The following is a 25,283-nucleotide window of genomic DNA, read 5'->3' as shown; positions in this document are numbered from 1 at the left end:
GGAGCCTTTTGGCAAACTCCAAGCGATCTGTCATGTGCCTTTTACTGAGGAGTGGCTTCCATCTGGCCACTCTACCATAAAGGCCTGATTGGTGGAGTGTTGCAGATATAGTTGTCCTTCTGGAATTTTCTCCCATCTCCACAGAGGAACTCTGGAGCTCTGTCAGAGTGACCATCGGGTTCTTGGTCACCTCCCTGACCACGGCCCTTTTCTCTCGATTGATCAGTTTGGCCGGGTGGCCAGCTCTAAGAAGAGACGTGGTGGTTTCAAAGTTCTTCCATTTAAGAATGACGGAGGCCACTGTGCTCTTCGGGACCTGCAATGCTGCCGAAATTGATTTATACCCTTCCCCAGATCTGTGTCTCGACACAATCCTGTCTCGGACGTCTCCGGCCAATTCCTTCGTCTTCACCGCTTGGTTTTTGTTCTGACATGCACTGTCAACTGTGGGACCTTATATAGACAGGTGTGTGCCTTTCCAAATCATGTACAATCAATTTAATTTACCACTTGTGGACTCCAATCCACTTGTAGAAACATCTCAAGGATAAACAATGGAAACAGGATGCATCGAAGCTTAATTCTGAGTGTCACAGCAAAGGGTCTGAATACTTATGTAAATGTGATATTTCAGTTATTTATTTTTAATTACTTTGCAAATATTTCTAAACACCTGTTTTTGCTTTTATATTATGAGGTATTGTGTGTAGATTGATGATAAAACAAATGAATTTAATCCACTTTAGAATAAGGCTGTAACGTAACAAAAAGTGGAAAAAGTGAAGGGGTCTGAATACTTTCTGAATGCACTGTAGTCTCCAGTCAGGGATTTTATTTCTAGAAAGCCAATTTCAATAGGTGAGGCTACAGCCAAAAAGGAGTGCTGAATGCGACAACTTGTATACCCGAAATAATGCCGCTGTTATGGAATCAAAAGCATAAGGATTTTTACTAATGCTACAAGATTTGTTGAGTGAGAATGAAAGCAGAATGACTATAAATACGCTGAGAAAGAGAAGTATTTGCAGAGCCTTTGTAATAAGGACCAGAATACACTTGTGTTTCTTGGATTGTTATAAACTTGCTCCAAATACTCACAAACATTATTGTTTTGTTGCAGGACCTGAAACCAAGTAATTTAGCAGTAAATGAAGATTGTGAATTAAGGGTAAAGACAACTCTTGAAGGATATTTCAAAAATAAAACAAATTTTCTTTCTCACTTCATCTTTTCATTGTAATATATACTGAATTTAATATTTCTAATGTCTTACAGATTCTAGATTTTGGACTCGCTCGGCAGACTGATGATGAAATGACTGGTTACGTGGCAACGAGGTGGTACCGGGCTCCAGAAATAATGTTAAACTGGATGCATTACAATCAGACGGGTAACACTGCATTTAGTCCACCAGTGATTTTGCACAACTTGTGTAGATTTAGCTCTTGGGGATAACAGAATCAAGGGATATGGGGAGAAAGCAGGAAAGGGGTACTGATTTAGGATGATCGGCCATGGTCATACTGAATGGTGGTGCTGGCTTGAAGGGCCGAATGGCCTACCCCTGCACCTATTTTAAATGTTTCCATGTGCAAATAACCCAAAGGTATTGAAATCTGGGGAACATGTTTTGCCGATTGTAGTGATACAGGCCATGTGACTAAACTTGTCAATGCCGACCAAAATGCCCCATCCATGCTAGTCCCACCTGCCTGCATGTACCTATCCAAATGTATTTTAAATAGCAGGTAGTACCTGCCTCAACTACCTCCTGTCATAGTTCGTTCCAAATACCCACCACCCTTTGTGTGAAAAAGTTGCCCTTCAGATTCCTGTTAAATCTTTCTCCTTGCAACATAAACCTCTGTCCTCTGATTCCTGATTCCCCTACTTGGGTAAAAACTCTTTGCATTCATCCCACCTACTCCTCTCATGATTTTAATCACCTTTATAACATCACCTCTCCGTCTCTTGCACTCCAAGCAATAAAGTCCTGGCCTACCCAACCCTATCCCTGTAGCTTGTAGGGCCCTCAACACATCACCTGAGGAAACTTTCCAGAACATCTGACAAATTCCACCCTCTCTCGACTGTCACAGTCTGTATTGAGAAAGTTAAAATCCCCCACTATGGTAACCATATTTACCCTGCAGCTGGCTGCAATATCCTGGCATGTTTGCTCTTCTAATTCCCGTTGACCAATTGGGGACCTATGGGACACTCCGAACAAGGTGATCTTCCCCGTTCCCTTTCTCAACTTCACGGATATAGCTTCACTCCATGAACCATCAGTAATATCTCAGATTATTGCCGTGACATTCTTCTTAATCAATAAAGCTACATTCCATCCACTTTTACCCCCACCTCTATCGAGCATACTGCACCTGTACCATGGAGCATTAAGCTGCCAGTCCTGTCCCTCATTTAGCCAGGTTTCCATAAAGGCTACAATGTCCAAGTTGCCTGTAGCAATCCAGTCCCCGAGTCCAATCCCATCAGGGCCTCTCATATTAAAATAAATGTAAGTTAATCCAACCTCCCTTCCTCACTCCCTGCGTTGTTCTTGCCTATCCTATCCACTGAACTTGCTCTCAGCACCTTCCATACCAACTACCAGCCTCATCTGAAAATCCACGTGGTCGCAGGAAATGACAAAATCCGTACAGACAGCACCCGCTGTCAGGATAGAACCTGGGTCTCTGGTGCTGTAAATGCAGCAACTCTACCGCTGCACCACTGTGCCACACATCCAGGTCATCCAGCTGCAGCTCCAATTCCCTAACACGGTCTGTAAGGAGCTGTACCTGGACACACTTCCCGCAGGGGCAGACATCAGTCTCCAGCAGTTTCCCTGACTTCCCACACCCTGCACGGGGAGCGTTGCACCATTCTACCTGCCGTATCTACTGCACTAATTCCAAGAGCTAAAATGAGTGACACAGTGGTAGAGTTGCTACCTAACAGCACCAGAGTGTGGGTGCTGTCTGTACGGAGTTTGGCTGCTTTCCCTGTGACCGCATGGGTTTTCTCCAGGTGCTCCGGTTTCCTCCCACATTCCAAAGACGTACAGGTTTGTAGGTTAATTTGGTTTGGTAAAATTGTAAATTGTCCCTAGTGTGTAAGATACTGCTGGTGTACGAGGTGATCGCTGGTCGGCACGGACTCGGTGGGCCGAAAGGCCTGTGGCCACACTGTATCTCTCAAGTAAAGTCTAAGTCAAGAAGAAAAAACAGCACCACAATAACATGCAAGAAATAACTGGCCTTGCCTTTACGTTCTGTCACCCTCTGCTCAGCATCCTCACTGAGGCCTCTTGAGCCAAAGCCTCACATTTACCCTCAACAGTGGCCTTTCACCCGGCACTGCTGCTTCAGATTAGTTGCTCCGCTACACCTTTCCTTTTTATTGGCCACCCCCAACCAATCCAATGGCAACCTTTTGCAATGTTCACCGTTGCTTTGATACTGAAATTCTCTCAAAGTAAAAGTGGATATATTGTCCCCTTCCTTTGCATATTTCAGCACTATAAGTAGAGTAAATAATTTCTATGTGTTAGGAAAATTGGACAAAGACATTTCTGTCAGTTGTCCAACAAATTAATAAATTTGTTGGTCAATTAGTTCACCCTGTCATCAGTTTGCACCTTTTGTCCAACAGTACGTCCCAAGGAGCATCATTTTAATGAGACCCAAATGGGATTGCAGCAGTTTCGATTTAATTTTCTTTAAAAATTTGTTTTATATAGCACAGCATTGCAAGCTGAGGTTGGCAGGTGCTGTGCCTAATATATCAATGTCACAATGCAGAATCACACTTCTGATCTCAGTATAACTCTATCATAGTAATTTTGTGCATGTATAACACCAGTCAGAGGTTGCACCTTAAAGTTCCATCAAATGCAGGCAAGTGAAGAAGCAGGTGTAAAGGGCCTGTCCCACGGGCATGCGACTCCATGCGGCAAGCGCGACCTAAAGGGCCGGTCCCACCAGCATGCGCCTGCATGCGGCAAGCGCGACCTAACCGGAGCCGTATGGAGTATTGAGCCGTACGGCCTCCCACTTCGATCGCCGGAGCCGTATGGAGTTGTGCGGAGCTGGTCCCGACATCGCGCGGGGCTCCGAAAAACTGACCGTGTTTAAAAATTCCGCGCGGCAACGGCCTGTCGGCCCGCAGCTGCCTCGACGGCGTGTTACTCACTCGACCTCCACGCAGCTCCTGCTTCTGGTTTGGTCGCGCTTGCCACATGCCGTAAGGCTCAAGCGACCACGTTAGGTCGCGCTTGCCGCATGCAGGCGCATGCTGGTGGGACAGGCCCTTTAGGTCGCGCTTGCCGCATACAGGTCGCATGCCCGTAGGACAGGCCTTTTAGACTTGTAAAATCATGGAGAAATGTAACTGACAAAGGTGTGGTGTGCATGGAAATGCTTGGACCAATCGGTAAACCCAAACTTCTGGGTGTGGATGTTTCCTCCCATTTGAGGTTTCAATGGATTATATATGGTTTATTAAATGGTTACAGTGGCTCTTAATGGGGAAAGTGCAATGCTACTATTTGTGACAAGTGATTTGTACTTACATAGAATTTCACCTCCAACTCTTTATATTTTCTTTCTAGTGGATATTTGGTCTGTTGGATGCATTATGGCAGAGTTGCTGAAAGGAAAAGCCCTTTTCCCAGGAACTGATTGTATCCTTGAAAAATGTAACTCATCCTACAGTACTTTTTCCTAATTTTAGGCAAAAGGATGGAGTGATCTGAAAGTATAATGGCTGTGCTCCTCAAAGGGGTTAAAACGTCAGTTCACTGGAACTGTATATGTACAGGACCCATATATACCCATACACATCAGTCAGTTATGTGCCATCGACCAAGATGCCAAGGAGAATACTGATGATGATCTCAGTGATCCTGGGCAACAGGTGAATACACACAGGAGTCACGCAGCACGGAAACAGGCCCTTCAGCCCAACTTGTCCATGCCGAACAATATGCTCATCTCCACAAGTCCCACCAGGGTTAGGAGGGAGAGATAGATCAGCCATGATTGAATGGCGGAGTAGACTTGATGGGCCAAATGGCCTAATTTTACTATTCCTTATGACCTTATGATGCCTCCTTTGTTTTGGGCCTCCTCCACCAAGGCCTCCAGCACGGCAGTGATTTAAAAAAAGAAATAAATGATTCTTGTGTTGAACCATTCCTTACTGTTTCCAAGGTGAGAATGACTACCGTCAGTCCCCTTCAAAGGCCCCTTCAAACAACCAACGTGATGAACTTTCAGCCTGTCCATAGCACAGCCAGCCCTGTGTAGAGGCTGAAGTAATCATCACTTTACTGCCTGCTTGTTACACTGAGCTGTGTTATGCATGATCTACCTTTTGTTCACATTTGAGTTTAGGCTGCACTATGTGGCTTATCCGTAGGAAGGTTCTCTTTCCTATAACAGCACAGATATTGATCAACTGAAGCGAATAATGGAAGTTGTTGGAACACCCAGTTCAGAGTTACTAAATAAAATATCTTCAGAACATGTAAGTTAATGTTTAAATCTCATGCTAAATTCTGTTCAGTGAATAAAGTTTTTTTAATCTCTGTGTACAGTTATAAGATGCTAAACTGGAACATATTGGATTGATTGGACGTGTCTTTATTCGACATCCCCCATTCATGTGTGTGTGGACTATTAGCCTGTGTTTTCAGGCTAATTGGACAATACTGACCTTGTGAACATCAAAAACAAGCCAGCAAAACGCAGAAGTTATCAGCAGCAAACCCATTCCTTTGCTCAATCTATAGAAACACATTGACTGATCACCTGCGCAGTCAGCCACAGGAACCACATACGTGGTTATGCCTGAATCTGGAGGTCATGCAGCCAATTCTATGGTCTTATAATAACATGTTTTTTATTTATGGTGGCAAACCATCCCAAAGAACTTGAAAGGAGTGTTATCAACCAGGTAATTAGTGCCAGACCATCCACTATTGGGGAAGTATATTCTCAGCAGGTCAGGCAGCATCCGTGGAAAGAGAGAGAAACAGTTAATGTTTCAGTGTGTAGGAAGGAACTGCAGATGCGGGTTTAAACCGAAGATGGACACAAAAACCTGGAGCAAATAAGGGTTTCGACCCGAAACGTCACCCATTCCTTCTCTCCAGAGACGCTGCTTGGCCTGCTGAGTTACTCTAGCTTTTTGTGTCTATCTTCAGTTAATGTTTCAGCTCAATATCCCTTTTTCCATTTGCTGTATTTCTGATTTTCAAGTGCATTCACTACCTTTTCTCCATCTCTTCAATCTCCACCATCATTTCTATGTGATCCCACAAACCTACCAACTAAGTTTACAATTACATCTTAGATGCTGTGTTTAGCAGCAGATCTGATTTGTCTGCATGACTGTTTTTGTTACCTTTCAACCTTGCATCAGTCTTAAGGGTGTATTAGAAATAAAGCAGTCATCCAGGGAAAGTAATTGTTGCTTTTACCTGGCAACAAGCTTATTAAATGCAGTGGGATAAGTTTTAACCCACCCTGAACTATTGGAGGTGCGGTGAGTATGAACCATGACTCATCACAGATATATCATGCAGTGGTATTTTAACTCTGCACAATGGCAAAGCAGTAGAGATGCTGCCTTACAGTGCTGGAGACCCGGGTTCAATCCTGACACGGGCACTGTCGGTGCGGAGATTGCACGTTCTGCCTGTGCCGGTTTTCTCCGGGTGCTTCTGTTTCCTCATACATCCCAAAGGCATGCGGGTTTGGAGGTTAATTAGCTTCTATAAATTGCCCCTAGTGTGAAGAATGCAAAACTGGGATAACATAGAACTAGATTGAAAATATTGGGAATTATCACGTTAGCTCACTGCATTTCATCAACAGTAAGGCATTATTTGTTTTTTCTTGATTCCTTTGGTATCTAAAAACTGATAAATCTGGCTGTAAAATTTTAAAATCACCCATGGTTCTCAAGTGGGTTTTTACATGCAAAAAGAAAACTCTTCTGAAGCTATCATTAAAAAAAATCTCCACTTACGAGTGGTGTGTGGAAAAGTTAGTTTTCTATCATTATGCTATTGAGATACATATTTTGGCAAATAATAAAATGGCCTGACAGCTTAAACACCCACTCCCTTTCAAAGATATTGTCAATTAGCTGAGGTTGATTATGTCCAATTAACAGCTAACAATGATGCCTTTCCTTGGCTTGCATCTGAATAAAATGTAATTCAAAACCCACGTACGGTTTGCGAATTATAAAATATTATTGAAAAAATTTTTAATGATAAATTTAGCTTCAGAAACGTTTTTGTTTTGCATGTAAAAATCCACTTGAGAACCATGGGCGATTTAAAAATTTTACAGACAGATTTATCCCTTCTGAAACTTTTTAGATACCAAAGGAATCAAGAAAAAACACAAATAATGCCGGACTGTTGATGAAATGCAGTGAGCAAATGCGATAATTCCCAATATTTTCAATCTTGATATCTGCACGGCCAATGTTCGCCAACCACTTTAGCTGTTGTTGTCCCTTCAGATGTCGCTTCTCTCTACCATCATTTCTCCTCACTTTTGGAATTCTGAAGTAGGTAAATGTCTCTCATGGTTACCCCAATTTCCACAATTATTTACAGCCAAAAATTGACCATTTCAGCGGTTTTTAACAGGTCCGCTTCCTGCACTTCACCGCATGTACTCCAGTTGGCGTTATGTGGCAACAGTATGGGTCACGGGTCGTGACCTCGACTGCTGTACAACCTCCCTATACCAACACAGTTAGTCATAAATTTAGTTTCTGGTATTATTATAATGATTACATGACTATTAAATGCTGAATTATCTGCAACACCTGAATGAGTGTTATATTGGGGGAAATGTTTTACAGGTTTGTGACATTTTTCACGGCTGTCTCATTCCAAGAGTAACTTAAGTAATTGCTTAGGAGAGTGGGTTTTTTTTCTGGAAATTCTAATCTGTTGTGGTTTACTCCTTGCAGGCCAGAAAATATATTGAATCTTTACCATATATGCCTCAAAGAGACCTGAAAGAACTATTTAATGGCGACAATCCTTTAGGTAAGACTTTTACATTTAAATTTAATTTACTTTAATGTAGTTTTAGAGATATAGCGCAGAAACAGGCCCTTCAGCCCACCTAGTCCGTGCCGACCAGCGATCCCTATACATTAACACCATCCTACATACACACCAGGGACATTTTACAATTTTGCCAATCCAATTAACCTACAAACCTGTATGTCTTTGGAGCACAAATTGATGGTAAGGATTTTGTAGTAGAATAACTATAATAAGTTTCAGTGCGTCTTCCAGATGTGAAAGCAAGGTGCCACTGAGCAGCTTATCTATGGCAGACTCAGGAGTTTTGGACTGGACCCTTTTACAAGTTCACAGTTGAAAAATAACCGTTAGATGGAAGAAATCTTCAGTAATTTTAGCAATCAAAAAGATTCAGTCATCACGTATTGAATGACATGCGTTCAAAAAATCACTGCGGAAATATTTAACAGAAAATACAGCTAATGGAGGTCTGCACAAAATGCGTTATAATTCAGAGTGATATGTTCAAGATTCAGCGTAACATGTTTAAATGGAGTTTACTGCACTGTCAAATATGTGTTTTAAATACACTGCTCAGACCACATGTAATCTACCACATGGTATTATTAAACATTTAGCCTTTACCAGTGGAAACTAAGAACTACAGATGCTGGTTTATACCAAAGGTAGACAAAAAAAGCTGGAGTAACTCAGCAGGTCAGGTAGCATCTCTGTAGTAAAAGGATGGGTGACGTTTCAGGTCGGGACCCTTCTTCAGACTTCACATCTGAAGAAGGGGCCCGACCCAAAACGTTACCCATCCTTTTTCTCCAGAGATGCTGCCTGACCCGCTGAGTTACTCCAGAACTTTGTGTCCATCTTGGGCTTTACCAGTACTCTATATAGAACCTTATCCAGGTCAGAATAGTTTCCTTTGTCGTTTTACACTGCCCGTTATTTACCTGCAGCAATAATGGTAACACAGACACTGTCAGTGGTCTGACCTGCACGTCACAGTGTTATGCAGATGCTACTCCACTGGTTTTGCTCCATCTGCTGGAATAGGGGAACACAGCTGCACCCTGCCAGAAACAGGACCACTTGTCCAAGTTATTGCTGCTGGTAGAATTACAGTCTGCTAAAAGGCATGTCATGATGGACATTGAAGGATCTTCCAGTTATTCAAGTGGTCCCGTTATGAGGGGGGAGGGGCTCTGAACAGCAGCGGGGGAGTGTTTGCCAAGAATTTCCCAGAGATTAGAAATCTAGTCGTGTTTTATTGCCATATGTCCCGAAATGGAACAATGAAATTCTCAATTGCAACAGCACAACAGATATGTAAACGGCTTAATAAATGACAAAAAGTACTTCTATATAATGGTTCAATGGTCCTTTTATTACGTGTACCGAGGTACAGTGACATTTGGTTTACCATACAGTGGTACAAAAAAAGCAACAAGATACAAAACTACATAAAGATTAAACATAAACAGCCACCACAGCAGTGTGTGAGAATCCCCAGGGCACACAGCATAAAGCAGACCCATAGCCATCATAGAAACATAGATAATAGGTGCAGGAGTAGGCCATTCGGCCCTTTGAGCCTGCACCGCCATTCAATATGATCATGGCTGATCATCCAACTCAGTATCCTGTACCTGCCTTCTCTCCACACCCCCTGATCCCTTTAGCCACAAGGGCCACATCTAACTCCCTCTTAAATATAGCCAATGGACTGGCCTCAACTACCTTCTGTGGCAGAGAGTTCCAGAGATTCACCACTCTCTGTGGAAAATGTTTTTCTCATCTCAGTCTTAAAGGATTTCCCATTTATCCTTAAACTGTGACCCCTTGTCCTGGACTTCCCCAACATCGGGAACAATCTTCCTGCATCTAGCCTGTCCAACCCCTTAAGAATTTTGTAAGTTTCTATAAGATCCCCCCTCAATCTTCTAAATTCTAGCGAGTACAAGCCGAGTCTATCCAGTCTTTCTTCATATGAAAGTCCTGAAATCCCAGGAATCAGTCTGGTGAACCTTCTCTGTACTCCCTCTATGGCAAGAATGTCTTTCCTCAGATTTGGAGACCAAAACTGTACACAATACTCCAGGTGTGGTCTCACCAATACCATGTACAACTGCAGTAGAACCACCCTGCTCCTATACTCAAATCCTTTTGCTATGAATGCTAACATACCATTCGCTTTCTTCACTGCCTGCTGCACCTGCATGCCTACTTTCAATGACTGGTGTACCATGGCACCCAGGTCTCGTTGCATCTCCCCTTTTCCTAATCGGCCACCATTTAGATAATAGTCTACTTTCCTGTTTTTGCCACCAAAGTGGATAACCTCACATTTATCCACATTATACTGCATCTGCCATGCATTTGCCCACTCACGCCACCTATCCAAGTCACCTTGCAGCCTCCTAGCATCCTTCTCACAGCTAACACTGCCTCCCAGCTTCGTGTCATCCGCAAACTTGGAGATGTTGCATTCAATTCCGTCGTCCAAATCGTTAATATATATTGTAAATAGCTGGGGTCCCAGCACTGAGCCTTGCGGTACCCCAGTAGTCACTGCCTGCCATTCTGAAAAGGACCCGTTTACTCCTACTCTTTGCTTCCTGTTTGCCAGCCAGTTCTCTATCCACATCAATACTGAACCCCCAATACCATGTGCTTTAAGTTTGTATACTAATCACTTATGTGGGACCTTGTCGAATGTTTTCTGAAAGTCCAGATATAACACATCCACTGGTTCTCCCTTATCCACTCTACTAGTTACATCCTCGAAAAATTCTATAAGATTCGTCAGACATGATTTACCTTTCGTAAATCCATGCTGACTTTGTCCAATGATTTCACCACTTTCCAAATGTGCTGCTATCCCATCTTTAATAACTGACTCTAGCAGTTTCCCCACTACCGATGTTAGACTAACTGGTCTGTAATTCCCCGTGTTCTCTCTCCCTCCCTTTTTAAAAAGTGGGGTTACATTAGCTACGGCCTTGGGGATTTATCGGCCTTTAATCCATTCAATTTACCTAACACCACTTCCCGGCTAACCTGGACTTCACTCAGTTCCTCCATCTCATTCGCGGTCCCCTGCTATTTCCGGCAGATTATTTATGTCTTCCTTAGTGAAGACGGAACCAAAGTAGTTATTCAATTGGTCTGCCATGTCCTTGTTCCCTATGATCAATTCACCTGTTTCTGACTGCAAGGGACCTACATTTGTTTTAACTAATCTCTTTCTCTCCACATATCTATAAAAACGTTTGCAGTCAGTTTTATGCTCCCTGCCAGTTTTCTTTCATAATCTATTTTCCCTTTCCTAATTAAGCCCTTTGTCCTCCTCTGCTGGACTCTGAATTTCTCCCAGTCCTCTGGTAGGCTGCTTTTTCTGGCTAATTTGTATGCTTCATCTTTTGTTTTGATACTATCCCTGATTTCCCTTGTTATCCACGGATGCACTACCTTCGCTGATTTATTATTTTGCCAAACTGGGATGAACAATTGTTGTAGTTCATCCATGCAGTCTTTAAATGCCTTCCATTGCATATCCACCATCAACCCTTTAAGAATCAGTTGCCAGTCAATCTCGGCCAATTCACGTCTCATACCCTCAAAGTTACCTTTCTTTAAGTTCAGAACCCTTGTTTCTGAATTAACAATGTCACTCTCCATCCTAATGAAGAACTCAACCATATTATGGTCACTCTTGCCCAAGGGGCCACGCACAACAAAACTGCTAACTAACCCTTCCTCATTACTCAATACCCAGTCTAGAATAGCCTGCTCTCTCGTTGGTTTCTCTACATGTTGGTCTAGAAAACTATCCCGCATACATTCCAAGAAATCTTCTTCCTCAGCATCCCTGCCAATTTGATTCACCCAATCTATATGTAGATTGAAGTCACCCATTATAACTGTTTTATCTTTGTTGCACGCATTTCTAATTTCCTGTTTGATGCCATCCCCAACTCCACTACTACTGTTAGGTGGCCTGTACACAACACCCACTAGCGTTTTCTGCCCCTTAGTGTTTCGCAGCTCTACCCATATCGATTCCACATCCTCCAAGCTAATGTCCTTCCTTTCCATTGCGTTAATCTCTCTAACCAGCAACGTTATCCCTGGATGTTCAGCTCCCAGCCTTGGTCACCCTGGAGCCATGTCTCCGTGATCCCAACTATATCATAATCATTAATAGCTATCTGCACATTCAACTCATCCACCTTATTACGAATGCTCCTTGCATTGAGACACAAAGCCTTCAGGCTTGTTTTTACAACGCTCTTACACCTTATACAATTATGTTGAAAAGTTGTCCTTTTTGATTTTTGCCCTGGTCTGCCTGCCACTTTTACTTTTCACCTTGCTACCTATTGCTTCTACCCTCATTTTACACCCCTCAGTCTCTCTGCTCACACATTTAAGAACCCCGCCACCTCTTATTCTCTGTTTATTATTATTTTTCTTCTTTCCCCCCCCTACATGTTGGGTCTGAGTGCTTCCCTTCTCTGCGTCCTGCCTCACACACTGTCTACTAGCTTTCTCTATTTGAGTCCCTCCCCCCAACCGTTCTAGTTTAAAGTCTCCGTTCAATGTCCGTGCCACACACACACACACTCCTTCACTGTGACCAGAGTTGTACCAACCGCTGTCACTCTCTCTGCAGTCCCTGTCCGCCTGAACAGTCAGAAAACTGTCCACACTCGCACCAGACTCGTGTTCTCATGGCGCGATGTCCCCGCAAACACCGAGATCACTGCACTCACGGCAATCCCTCTGACTTCTCACCAGCGCAGGCAGCACCTCCATCTTGTTTTTCGGTGACCTCATTCCCCATTGTGATGGAAAGCGAATAACTTTTACCTTCTTCCTCCTTTTCTCCCGTGGGCGGGGCAATCGAACTATCCGCAGTCGGGGCGATCGGATTTCCTACAGTCAGCGATCGAAGCCCCCGCATCGGGGCGATCGAGGCTCCCGCGATCGGGGCGGTTGGAGCTCCCGAAGTCGATCCCTAACCAAGAGACCGCCAGCTCCACGATGTTAGGCCACAGTGCGAATGGAGATACGATACGGAAAAAGTCGCATCTCCGTTGGGGGGAAGAGATTTGAAAAAAATTCCTCCAAACCCACCCCCCACATAATACAAAGCTAAAGATACACTAAAACATACAAATAAAACAAACTAAAAAAACAAAAGAAGAAAGGAACGAGACAGGACGTTGGCGAGGCTGCCACTTACGGCGCCACCCAGTGGTCATATAAGAACAAAACTAAGAAGACAGTGCAAAGACAAAAAACAAAGCCCCAAGTCCTTCGTGATTTCAAGGCAGTTCATTGTTCAGGGTTTAGTTGGAGTTTGTAGTGCTCTATAGTCTGATGTTTATTGGGAAGAGGCTGCTCCTGAACCTGGACGTTACAGTTTTCAACGCAACATTTGATATTTCACAAGGGTCATTGAGATGGAGGGAACAGTTTCTGCAGCTGGTCCTGTTACCCCCCCGCCCCCCTCTTTTCCGTCTAATAATGAGCGCAATAATGATATTTATGGACCATAAAACTGACACTAAAATCTACATTGTGGTTGGAAATGTATTATACGCAGGCTGCTTAACCCAAACGATAAAGTTTGGGTGATTCTGTGGAGCACAGGATCACGTGCTGAGCTGTCCTGGGTGTTAGGCTAAACGGTATTCCCTTATCATGTATCAATACACTGGAAATGGCTCGATTGTAATCATGCATTGTCTTTCTGCTGGCTGGTAAGCACGCAACAAAAAGCTTTTCACTGTATCTGGGTGCAAGAGGCAATAAACTAAACTAAAGTGAATACACTGCACAAAGGTGGTCGGGAGGGTTTGCCTGGTGCAAGGGTTTGCTGGAATTCGCCACTGCTTTATACTGAAGGGGGAAAGGAAAATAAAATATTGTTTTTTTTTCCCTTTTCATTTGCCCTGGTGACTGATTGACAGAGAACAGCTGCTGATTGTTTTGTTCCCCTCCAAGTAAATGTTTCATCAAGAGGGTGAATGCAGGAATTTATTTGAAATTGCAATGTGACTGTTGTGAGAGGCTGACTAGAAAACTGGATGATGTGCGGAAATCTTTTATGTAGTTGATCTTGGTCCCTTCCAATCACAGCTGTAGATCTGCTTCAGAAGATGCTTATTCTTGACACTGATAAGAGGATAACTGCAACAGATGCTCTGATTCACCCTTACTTTGCTCAGTATCACGACCCTGAAGATGAACCAGAAGCTGAACCGTACGACGAATCAATAGAGAATAAGGAGCAGACTATAGAGGAGTGGAAAGGTGGGTCTTTCTGTGGAAAGTATAAGTATGGATGTTTTGTTTTGATTGTTGAATTATTGTTTTCAATTGTTGAGGAAAGAGCAAAGATTTCACCTGATGTATTAGCTTGTGTTGTATATAATATTACCATCTCTGGGATAAGATTGCGTGAGCTCGTGTTTCTGTTTAAGACCTAGGGACATTTATAGTAACAAACATTTTACTCTGCTGCCAGGAGTGTGCCATAATCCATTAGCCTAAGCAGCAACTCAAGGCCTGATACTTATACTATTCTTTATTTTCGTCCAGTTGTTATGGTTTTAAAATAAAAATAATTGCATTTCATTTTGAGAAGTTCTGCATGAGATTTCCTCCAAACGCAGTTGTAATGATGAATATTGATAGATTCCCCACCATGTCCCCAACAGCACTCACGAACCTCTACAGATGTGCTGTTGGAAGCATATTATCAGGATGCATCACAGCCTGGTTTGGGAACAACTCCGACCAAGACCAAACTAAATTGCAGAAAGTTTAGAACGTAGCCCAGAGCATCATTCAAACCAACCTGCCTTTCATTGCCTCCATCTATACTTGCCTCAGCAAGGCCACCAGCATAATCAAGGGCCGGTCTCACTTCTTCTCCCCTCTCAGGTTACAGAAAGGGCAAGAGGTACAGAAGTTCGAAAACATATACCTCCAGATTCAGAGACAGTTTGTTCCCAGCTGTAATCAGGCCACTGAATGTTCCTTCTATCAGCTAGAGTGGGGTCCTGACCTCCCATCTACCTCATTGGAGATATTAGGACTTTATTGGATTTTATTTTGCACGAAAGGTTGTACCCTTTATCCTTTATCTGTACACTAGACTTGTAATCATTGTACACTAGACTTGTAGTCTTTTCTTTGACTGGATAGCACGCAGACGAAAGCTTTTTGCTGTACCGAGGTACACGGGACAATAATAAACTAAACTGAACTTCTGTATCCACAGAGCTAGTGTTTGAGGAGGTCAACAGCTTTGAGTTACCACAATGTACAATGGAAAGTATGGAGATGGAGCACTGAGGTGGACCTCACCATTATGTCTGCACTGGGAGATAACAGGATGTTTCGGCTTCCTGAAGCTGCTTGGCTCACGGAAGGGCCAGCTTTTTTTATTGTGTGTGTGTGTATATATACGAGTTCATTGCACCACAGGCCCGACTTCTCCATCCGACATAAAGCATAATTTGTTTTCAATGTTATTTTGTTTTGTTTTTTGCACGACTGCCTTCTGTAAACAATTGATAAACCAAATGCTGTTTGTGGTTCAGGCCAGATTTTTCAATCACGTTTTAATATCCTGAAGTGTACATTACCCACATTATAATAACGGCCATTGAGTAAATAAAAATGGTTCCTACTAAAATGTTTCTTTTGAGATAACCAAATATTTCAAGATGTCAATTAGCAAAAGTACAGTTTATTTTATCTGTAATTTATGCTTATTCTGTTTTGGGTACTTAAAATATAGAATGATGATCAAAGTGCTGGCAGAAATTGTTCAGAATAAAATTACTAATTTTATTGTTTTTGTCATTGTCACTTTGAAAGCATTATCTCTTTCCTGTCATAGCTCTGCTTTCTTTCCCTTTATAAGCAGTAAGGAAGCACTTTATTTTACAAAAATGCATTGAATTTGGTAGCTCACATCAAAAGAGGAGAGCATATTATCTGTCAATGATAACTTGACTGCAACCTTACAGCACTGTAATGTTTAAGTTCTAATCAATTAGCTCTGTTATCGGCAGCAGAAACCTAAAATACTCAATTTTTATCAAGAGACTCCTGTGCAAACAAGAAATTCCTATTGCACTTGGACTTTGTATGTACAAGAGATTGTTGCTAGGTGTACATTACTGTATACTATCACAGCATATCAAATAACTGAGGAGGAATGTTTCCTCAGTGTATTTCATGCAAACAACTGCAAATATATCATTGCGGGCAAATTGATTAGTGCCGTGGAGGGAATTTTTTCCTTGTCCATATTATTGCTCTGAAGATGAGCTGGTTAATTTTGAAAATCTCCAACCTGGTGTAATTGCTGGCTATTCATGCTGCAACAGAATTGCATGTTTCTTGTTTCTTGTGTCTAGCCTGCACTCAATGAATCCTTGCATGCATACCATAATAGCGGAATATTATACTGAAGCGCTTATAACATTCAAAACTAGCGTGCACCACTTAAAGTCAGGGTGCACCTCTGTAGGTTATGGGCCTGTCCCACTTAGGCGATTTTTCCGGCGACTGCCGGTGACTGTCAAGTTGCCGGCAGTCGCCTAAAAAAACGGCAACTTGAAAGGCGACTGTCAGAGTGGAACACACAAACACACGCAAACACATCGCTTCCTTCACCAGCCCGTTATGCAGGCGGGGGACAGGGCAAGCGGGGGTAGCGCTGTCTGAGTGAAATTCACACGATGCAAAGCCAATGTGATACAGCCACACACTGCGATGAAGGTTGGCGCTGTAATTAAGAAGCTAAAAAGCACAGTACGGTAAGTCCTTTAAAAGAGGGGGGGGGAGAAGGAGTGGAGAAAACTTTTAAGAAACCAGAGATACACGACTGTGAAGCCTGGCGGACATTAACATTATCCTTGGTACTGAAAATTACTGCTTACGGTTTTTTTTCCAATGAGCCAATGAAATTCACTGGTCAGCACTGGCTACAACCTACGAGAACCTAAGAGAACCTTTGACCTCCTGGCGACCCACTTACAGCAAGAGAATTCACGCTGCTCTCCATGGCGGCTTCATTCTAATTGCCGCTAATTTTTCAACGTTGAAAAATTTGCGGCGACCATAATGAGGCCGCGACTAGTTCCCAGAATGCAGGATCTCCTCACGACCATGAAGGTGACTCCCCGGCAACCATCCGTGAGCATGTGGTGACTGATAGTCCCCTGCAGTCGCCTAAAAAGTCGCCAAAGTGGGACAAGCCCAATAGGGTTGCATTAATGGGTGAAAAACTGTTCAGTCTTTCTGCAACTTAGTGTGAAGTGTATGAAAAATGTTCCCCATGTTGGTGGAGTCCAGAACCAGGGGTCATAGTTTAAGAATAAGGGATAGGCCATTTAGGACTGAGATGAGGAAAAACGTTTTCAGCCAGAGTATTGTGAATTTGTGGAATTCTCTGCCACAGAAGACAGTGGAGGTCAATTCACTCGATGTATTCAAGTGAGACTTAGATATAGCTCTTGGGGCTTACGGAATCAAGGGCTATGGGTAGGTATGTTGCAAAGCCTACCTGAAGCGTCGCTGAAAATCTGTCGCTGTGGGTGTGCGCGATTTTGGCGCCGTTTAGAGGGGGGCGGGTTTAAAACGCGATTTTCTCTAGGCTGTTCCAATCGAAGATGTTCAGCCTTGTAAAATATTAACGAATATATCGCTGAAAGACCCCGTCGCAAAAGCTATTATTAGTTTTAAAGGCCTTGAATAATAGTTATAGTAGTTTAAAAATCAATCTCTAAACCCGCGACCACCAGCAACCGCAGGGTCTCATAAAGCAGACAATGAAGGTAAGCTGTATATTTTTACATTAAAAAGGGCTTCTAAAGATCCCTTTATACAAAGTTTAATATTGCGAGTAGCTCATTTTGGGCCCATTATATCCCGCAGTATTTTTCTCGGCATTTGGGGGCACAAATCTACCGCAATGTGAACGTTCTAAACCAGCGCGTTCCACAGGGACCCACTGGAAAGCTGATTTAAATGGGCATTTATTTACAGCAATTGAACACTAAATTCCTTCCATTTGGTCTATAAATTAATGTAAATGAGATTTTAAAATCATGTTTTATTGTGAATTATTTGTGAATATTATTTGGACATTTAGGCTATTTAAAAATGTTAATCATTTATTAAGAAATGGATAGATGTTTAGATCTAGTAATTTAAGTCTGAAATTAGCTACAATTAGGTAACTAACTAATTATATGCTTTAATTTCAGGTCATCCAAGTAAGATTATTTTATATTTGTTTCAGAATGCTTCAATCTATGATAACTGAAAATTTCATTCAGTTCTCTTAATTTTTAAGAAAGTTATGGGCTTTTGACTGTTCACGATCACAGCTTTTTTGTTATGTCCATAGAAAATCAATAGGGAACAAGATGCTAATTTCCGAGTATGAAAATGGCCATAACTTTTTAAATACTTGAGATATGAAAGTGAATTAGGTGTCAAATTAAACTTATTTTTATGCTTTATCTGATGGGATAAATTGCAGACTTGATTTTTAAAATCTCAAAATTTTGTAACATTGCTACTATGGGGAGAAAGCAGGAACAGAGTACTGATTCTGCGTGATTAGCTGTGATCGTACAGAGTGATGGTGCTGGCTTGAAGGGCCGAATGGCCTACCCGTAAGCCTATTTTCTATGTGTAGGCCAGACACGGTACTGCTTTTGCTTTGAAACATTCTGATGTTGCGTCAGGGAGCTGGAGTGCAGGAGGATGAGGGGTATAAAATCATGAGAGGAATAGATCGGATAGATGCACAGAATCCCGTGCTCAGAGTAGGTGAATCGAGGACCAGAGGACATGGGTTTAAGATGAAGGGAAAAATATTTAACAGGAATCTGGCAGGTAAGGTTTTCATACAAAGGGTGGTAGGTGTATGGAACAACAACTGACAGAGGAGGTAGTTGAGGCTGGGACTACCCCAACGTTTAAGAAACCATTAGACAGGTACATTGATAGGACAGGAATAGAGGGCCAAACACGGGCAGGTGGGACTAGTGTAGCTGGGACATGTTGGCCAGTGTTGGACCGAAGGGCCTGTTTCCATGCTGTATCACTGATCTCAGAGCAAGTGATGGCAGGGATGTGGGATGTGGGAGTGACATGTGATGTCCACTACATGGAAGACATATTTGCCTCTTTCAGGACCTCTTTAAAAGCGCCAGTCATTGCAGAATCTGCCAACATCAGTCTCAATAACTCAGCAGCTAATATTTATCAGAGTTTATAAAAATCAGAGTTATGATTCTTTTTACTTCCAGCTGGCAATTAGTTAAGAGCAGGTGTCAGCTGGACTGATCAGCTCCACAATGGTTAATAATGCCCTCACATGTAACATCACTGGGTGTGCACTTTGGGACACGCAAAGGTTGCTCCACAGAACTGAATCAGCAATCATTAGCTCACCAAGGCACTTCAAGGTCAAGCTTGTTCAAGTGAGAAGAGAAGCTGTCACGATGCACTGAAAGCCACCGAAATGAAGAAGAATAGACAAATGAAGAAATAACTACTCCTGTCGGCACCTGCAGGAACGATTGATGAAGCAAAGAGTCATGGGCTGGATGAGATTCAAGAGTTGTTGGGGCTGGTCAAGGAAGTGAAGTTGAGGCTAAAGATCTTCCAGAATGGCTGATCAGGCACTGGTAAGCTGCCAGCCATGCTCCATTTAGGACACCAAGTACCAGAGTACGTCAGGCCTGATCCACTGAGTTACTCCAGTACTTTGTGTCCTGTTTTGTAGCCTAGCATCTACGGTTCCTCGTTTCTACATGCTCCTATTATGTTCTTCATCAAAAATGAGGATTGAAAATCTTTATTCTAATCCAATCTCCTTTTTGTATCATTTGTCATTTTACAATTTTATGAATGATGTGTTAATTGTAGCAGACGGGCAGGATGCACAGGAGTGTTGAGGGATATGTTTGCTTTAGATTTGTGTTGTGGCAAATGTTACAATCAAAACAAGGCAGCAAGATGTGGCAGGCAACATTTTAAATCACTTAGAGATGGAAAGTCGAGGCATCTACACGTTAAATGTCCACGGCAATAGAATCTGCAGGGCCAGATGCATTGTGCAAAATGTGGAAGTTGCTTAATAAGTTTAAGAGAATGATAATCATCCTAATCATGCATGAACAATAAATGGAAAGGGTTTTTTTTGGGAAAGGGGATGTTAAAAAAAGGGCATTGGAAGATAAAATGTCAACAATTGTTCTTTCAACAGCATGAAAATATTACATCATAATTATTTATAGAAAGAATGAATGAGAACAAAGTCCAACTGGAAATAAATAAGGAATTCCAAGGAGATATAGTAAAACAAAATGAGGGTGAGGTGGCTTTATCTCTGTTTTGTTTAGTTTATTTTAGTTTATCGTCACCTGTACCAAGGTGCAGTGAACAGCTACGGAGAGACAATGTAAAGATCTGTTCTGGAGATAGCTTTAATCACCAAGATTTTCACAATATAGGTAAATTTGGCAGGAATCATTCATTGCCACCTGTCCTGGGACTGCAGGTCAAAGGGACCAAGATTAGGAGGTCCATCAGTAAAGTGGGGTCTTTTATCTTGGTATCAGGAAAAAGCTGAAAACTACACGACAAAATATTACAACTGTCCCTCCCAAGAGATGGGCACAACTAAGTCCCTGTTTAAACTAAATGTACATATGTGAAGTACTGAATCGAGCCCGGCTATTCATAGTCAATGAGACAGATGCTACTGTACTCAGTGGTGCCCCCTGTAGAAGCAAGGAGGTAAGGTCATGTCTGTACAACTGAGCGCTTTAATTTCCCAGTAATTCAATGTGCCAGTGGTTGCCCATCCAGTAGCAAGGTTGTACGAATTAGCATTTATAATAAAAATATAGTTTTGGCAATATCTACTTGTATTTACACAGCACCACAACTGCAAACATTTCCACCGAGATGTCCCAACCACCCAACTATCCCAACGTTTAAGAAGCAGTTAGACAGGTACATGGATAGGTCAAGTTTGGAGGGATATGGACCAGGCACAGGCAGGTGGGACGAGTGTAGCTGGGACATGTTGGCCGGTGTGGGCAAGTTTGGCCAAAGGGCATGTTTTCACTCCGTTTCACTCAATTACTCTTTGAACTGTCAGTACACAGGCTCCAACTGGCACAGCCCCTAAACTCAAATGTGTGTGTGGCAGGTCGGGGTAATGTAATTGAACGCAAGTGGAGAGAGAAACGGCAAAGATGTTTCAAGTTAAGCACTCTTCATCAAAGGTGGTCGAGTGGTGCAGCTTTTTTTTAAATTTAATTTTTTTAATTTCAAAATAGACTTTATTCAGGTAATAAATATATTATATTGTATATATAATAAATATATACAATACAGTGCAAAAAATTCATCCGACATTTTCGGAGGCTATACAAATTATACAATACAGTCTACATACATTTCTCAAATTTCACAAATCTATCCCCCACACTTGCCACTCATGTGGCCCACTGGCGTGGAATCCCTTCCCTTATTTTGAGGGGCGTCTCCACCACATCTTGCCCCCCATGTCCAGCAGCGGAAGGAATGGTACCGAGTGGTGCAGCATTTAGTGCTGCTGCCTCACAGCTCCAGTGACTCGTGGGCAATTCTGACAGGTGCTGTCTATGTTGAGTTTGCAGTCCTGCTTGTGATAGTGTGATTTTTCCCAGGATGGTCTAGTTACCTCCCACATCCCAAAGTGGGGTTATTGGCCACTCTAAATTGTCCGAGGATAGTTGGAAGGCAGGGGAAGTTGATGGAAATGTAAAAGAGAAAAGGTTACAGAAAAAAAGTAAGTAAGTTTATTGGCCAAGTATTCACATACAAGGAATTTGCCTTGGTGCTCCACCCACAAGTAACTACATGACATACAGTGACAGTTACGAATGACTCCGAAAAAAGTGGGTAAATGTAGACTGCTAAAGATTTTATTTTTTTTAAATATTTTATTTATTAGAAGTAATGTACATTACATTGATATAAGCCACAAATTCCACAATACGTTGCCTGTACCACTTCTTGTTTTAAACTTTAAAAAGAAGGAAAGTAGAAAGAGTTTTATAGGATAGTAAGTGCGTGAAAGAGTGATCAAGAGAGATCCGTAGAAACGTAAAACACGAAAAAGAGTTAAAAAGAAAACCAAAGAAAAAAATAGAGAACAATATAAAAGAAAGTAAAATAAGATAAAAGGGATACCTACTTTGTATCTTTACACACCCCTCACCAGGTCCTGAAACCATTTATTTTCAAAGTTATGTTGCACCTTATACTTGTAATAAGTCGATAAATGGAGACCAAATCTTTTGGAAATGGCCTGATTTGCCTGCTAGGAGGAATCTCATGTCTTCCAGGTGGGCGGCGCGACTCACGTCGCAGTGGCCTCTGCAGTCCGTCTGTCTTTTTATTATTTTTTGTCTCGTTTGAATGTAGTTTTTTTATTTTTTTTAACTGAGTATGTGTGTGGGGGGCAGGGGGTTGGGAAACTTTTAAAATCTTTTCCCTGTAAGGAGAACCCGACCTTTTCTCTGTCGGGTCTCCGTTGTCGTTGGGGCCGAGCTCCGTGGAGCGGCCTCCAACCGGAACAACCTGGGGCTCCAGTCGCGGAGCTGCGGACCTACTTACCATCGCGGAGCTGGCCGAGTTCGGAGCGGGTGGAGCTGTGGTGGCGCGCGGCTGCGACCCGACCCCGGAGATTCGGAGGCTCCAACCGCAGGTCTGGTAGACAGTGACACCGGAAGCCCGCGGGTCCCTGCTGGGAGACCGCTTTTCGGGGCTTCCGCAACGGCGACTTCTCCCGCCCGAGTTGCGGGGTTGAAGAGTACCTGGAGCGGGGCCATCGCCCGGCGCGGCTTTGAATGGCTACGGGACTTGCTAGTGCCCGCCGGGGGCTCCAACACCAAGACCCGGAGCGCGGCCTTGCATCGCCCGGCGCGGCTTTAATTACCGCGGGACACTTACCATCGCCCTCCGGGGGCTTTGACTCTGACATCGGGAGGAGGATGGGGAGTGCAGCGGAGAGATAAGTCTTTGCTTTCCATCACAGCGAGGAGGAGATGCGCTGTGATGGATGTTTGTATAAATTGTGTTGTGTCTTGGTTCTTTTCCTTGTGTGTATGACTGCAGAAACCAAATTTTGTTTGAACCTCAACGAGGTTCAAATGACAACAAATAAATTGTATTGTATTGTAACATTTCGGACATATTTGAAATCCTAGACTGATAAAGATGCAGTGTAATCCTGTGCAAACTCAGTGGGCCAATCTGCCCCCTTCTGTACCATCTAAATACGAGAAGAGAAGAATTATATAGGTGAGAAAACAAATATGTTTTAATTTGCAGAGGGATGGATAGATAATGAAAGCAGAGGGAATGAACAGGGAAAGATAGCAAGAGACTTCTCTCCAGCATAATCGCATTCTTCCTGTACACCGTTAACCAGACCTGCAAAGAATATCCCAGGTACAGTCTCACCAACACCCTGTCCAGCTGTAACATAATATTCCATCTTTTCTACACTATGCCCCGTTTCATTAATAGTTGGCAATTCCCTAGTCCCCTTCTCAACCTGACAATTACAAATCATGCTAACTATTTGGGTGCGTGCAGAAGATTGGATTGCTTATATATTGATTTTGCTTGGCTACAAGATGTTTCCGATTATTTTCAAATAGATTATGTCTCGCTATGGCCTTGTAAATGGCAGTAGGCCCAGTCATAAACGCGAAAGACTTACCGTGGTCATATGAAACCTGATAAGAGGCCAGGTGATGGTGCTGGGTCTGTTTGCTTTAGAACTAGCAGATGTTTGCAACAGGTGATAAATAATTGTGTTGAAACACCAACCAAATCGAGACAACTGCAGTAGGCAGATTTTGACAATTAGTTAGTGGGAAATTATGCAACTGGATTTCATATTACAGTTTCCACGGGGTTTTATTCTCGGATGAATCCCAAAAGTCCTGTGATGTTGTGGGGAGTACTTGATGATTTACAAAAATACCATTTTACATTAATTTCAGAAGATGGATTTGTGGCCTTCTGTCTTCACGAAGTTTCAAAGGGCTCCAGAAAAAATCCAATCCGTAAAAATAAATAACAGGCCCCAAAAGTTAAACAATTGGCACCTCTTTAAAAATATTTTAATACTTTGGCACCCTCCACCCATCAAACCCGACCACAAGTTGGAGGTTGTTATTCTTTTTGCTGTGCACTTCCATGCCTTGATGCGTAGTTTTTTTTAATTGTCTGTACTTATCGCAGGGAACACCATGTTGAGATCGCCATGGCACTCAATTACAAGATTACAAGGTAGTAGCTGCTATCACCATTGCCAGGGGCTGCCTTCCATTATGTTTGAGCTCTTCTGTGGCAATAGTGTGCCACATCGCTGCAGTTCATCACTCAGCTTGCAAGATTTCCTAAAGCCTTCTTGGGATTTGTGCTCTTCAATTGAAAATGCTTTTGGGGTGTTGACTTTTGTTGGGTTACACTGAGACAACTCAAACTGACCCCTACACCATCCAAATTAAAATGGGTGCACGGGTCAGCTGCAAGCAAACATAATTGGTTGGGTTCAGAGGAGACTGAGCCACCAGATCCGCTGAGCCAGGAACAGAACAGAACACTGCCTGAACAGAACATCATTTAATTAAAAAAGAGAAACGATATATTTTCGATTATCAGCATCTGTGATTTTTATAAAATTTTACAATAGATGGCATCATGTGTAGCATAGACATTGTGGACTGAAGGGCCAGTTCCAGTACTGTACAGTTCCATCAAGAGTCAAGTGCGGTGGGGAGGTCAGTATGTGATGGAGGTCTGTACATGATAGTGCTGGCAGGGTTCACCACTTTTTGTAATATCTTTTGTTCCTCGGCACTCGAGTTGCTGAACCAGGCTGTGATCAATCAGTCAACATGTTCTGTACTGTACACCTGTAGAAGCTCACGAAACAGTTAGTCAACATACCTAATCCCTCAATCTTCAAGGAAGTAGAGACATTGATGGGCTTTCCTTATGATTGTATCAATGTGCTGGGTCCAGGACAGATCTACAGAGGTATACATGCACAAGAATGGAAAATTGTTGATTCTCTCCACCTGCGTGGGTTTTCTCC

At 42.7% G+C, this 25,283-nt stretch overlaps 1 protein-coding gene across 3 annotated transcripts in view; it reads left to right on the top strand.

Annotated features, from left to right (window-relative positions):
• Nucleotides 1–15,940, top strand: part of mapk11 (mitogen-activated protein kinase 11) — a 38,752-nt gene extending 22,812 nt beyond the window's left edge. For 2 of the 3 annotated variants that reach the window (XM_033039798.1, XM_033039799.1), the window contains exons 6-12: nt 1,121–1,168; nt 1,276–1,390; nt 4,616–4,687; nt 5,453–5,532; nt 8,002–8,080; nt 14,219–14,392; nt 15,366–15,940. In XM_033039798.1, coding sequence (XP_032895689.1) covers nt 1,121–1,168; nt 1,276–1,390; nt 4,616–4,687; nt 5,453–5,532; nt 8,002–8,080; nt 14,219–14,392; nt 15,366–15,439 — 642 coding nt within the window. In that variant the 3' untranslated portion in view covers nt 15,440–15,940. The remainder of the gene's footprint in view (nt 1–1,120; nt 1,169–1,275; nt 1,391–4,615; nt 4,688–5,452; nt 5,533–8,001; nt 8,081–14,218; nt 14,393–15,365) is intronic. The other variant, XR_004415222.1, reaches the window with a different exon arrangement.
• The last annotated feature ends 9,343 nt before the right edge of the window (nt 15,941–25,283 follow it).

Source organism: Amblyraja radiata, chromosome 21, assembly GCF_010909765.2.
Source record: "Amblyraja radiata isolate CabotCenter1 chromosome 21, sAmbRad1.1.pri, whole genome shotgun sequence".
Classification (NCBI taxonomy): domain Eukaryota; kingdom Metazoa; phylum Chordata; class Chondrichthyes; order Rajiformes; family Rajidae; genus Amblyraja; species Amblyraja radiata.
This window is presented reverse-complemented; position numbering and strand designations above follow the sequence as displayed.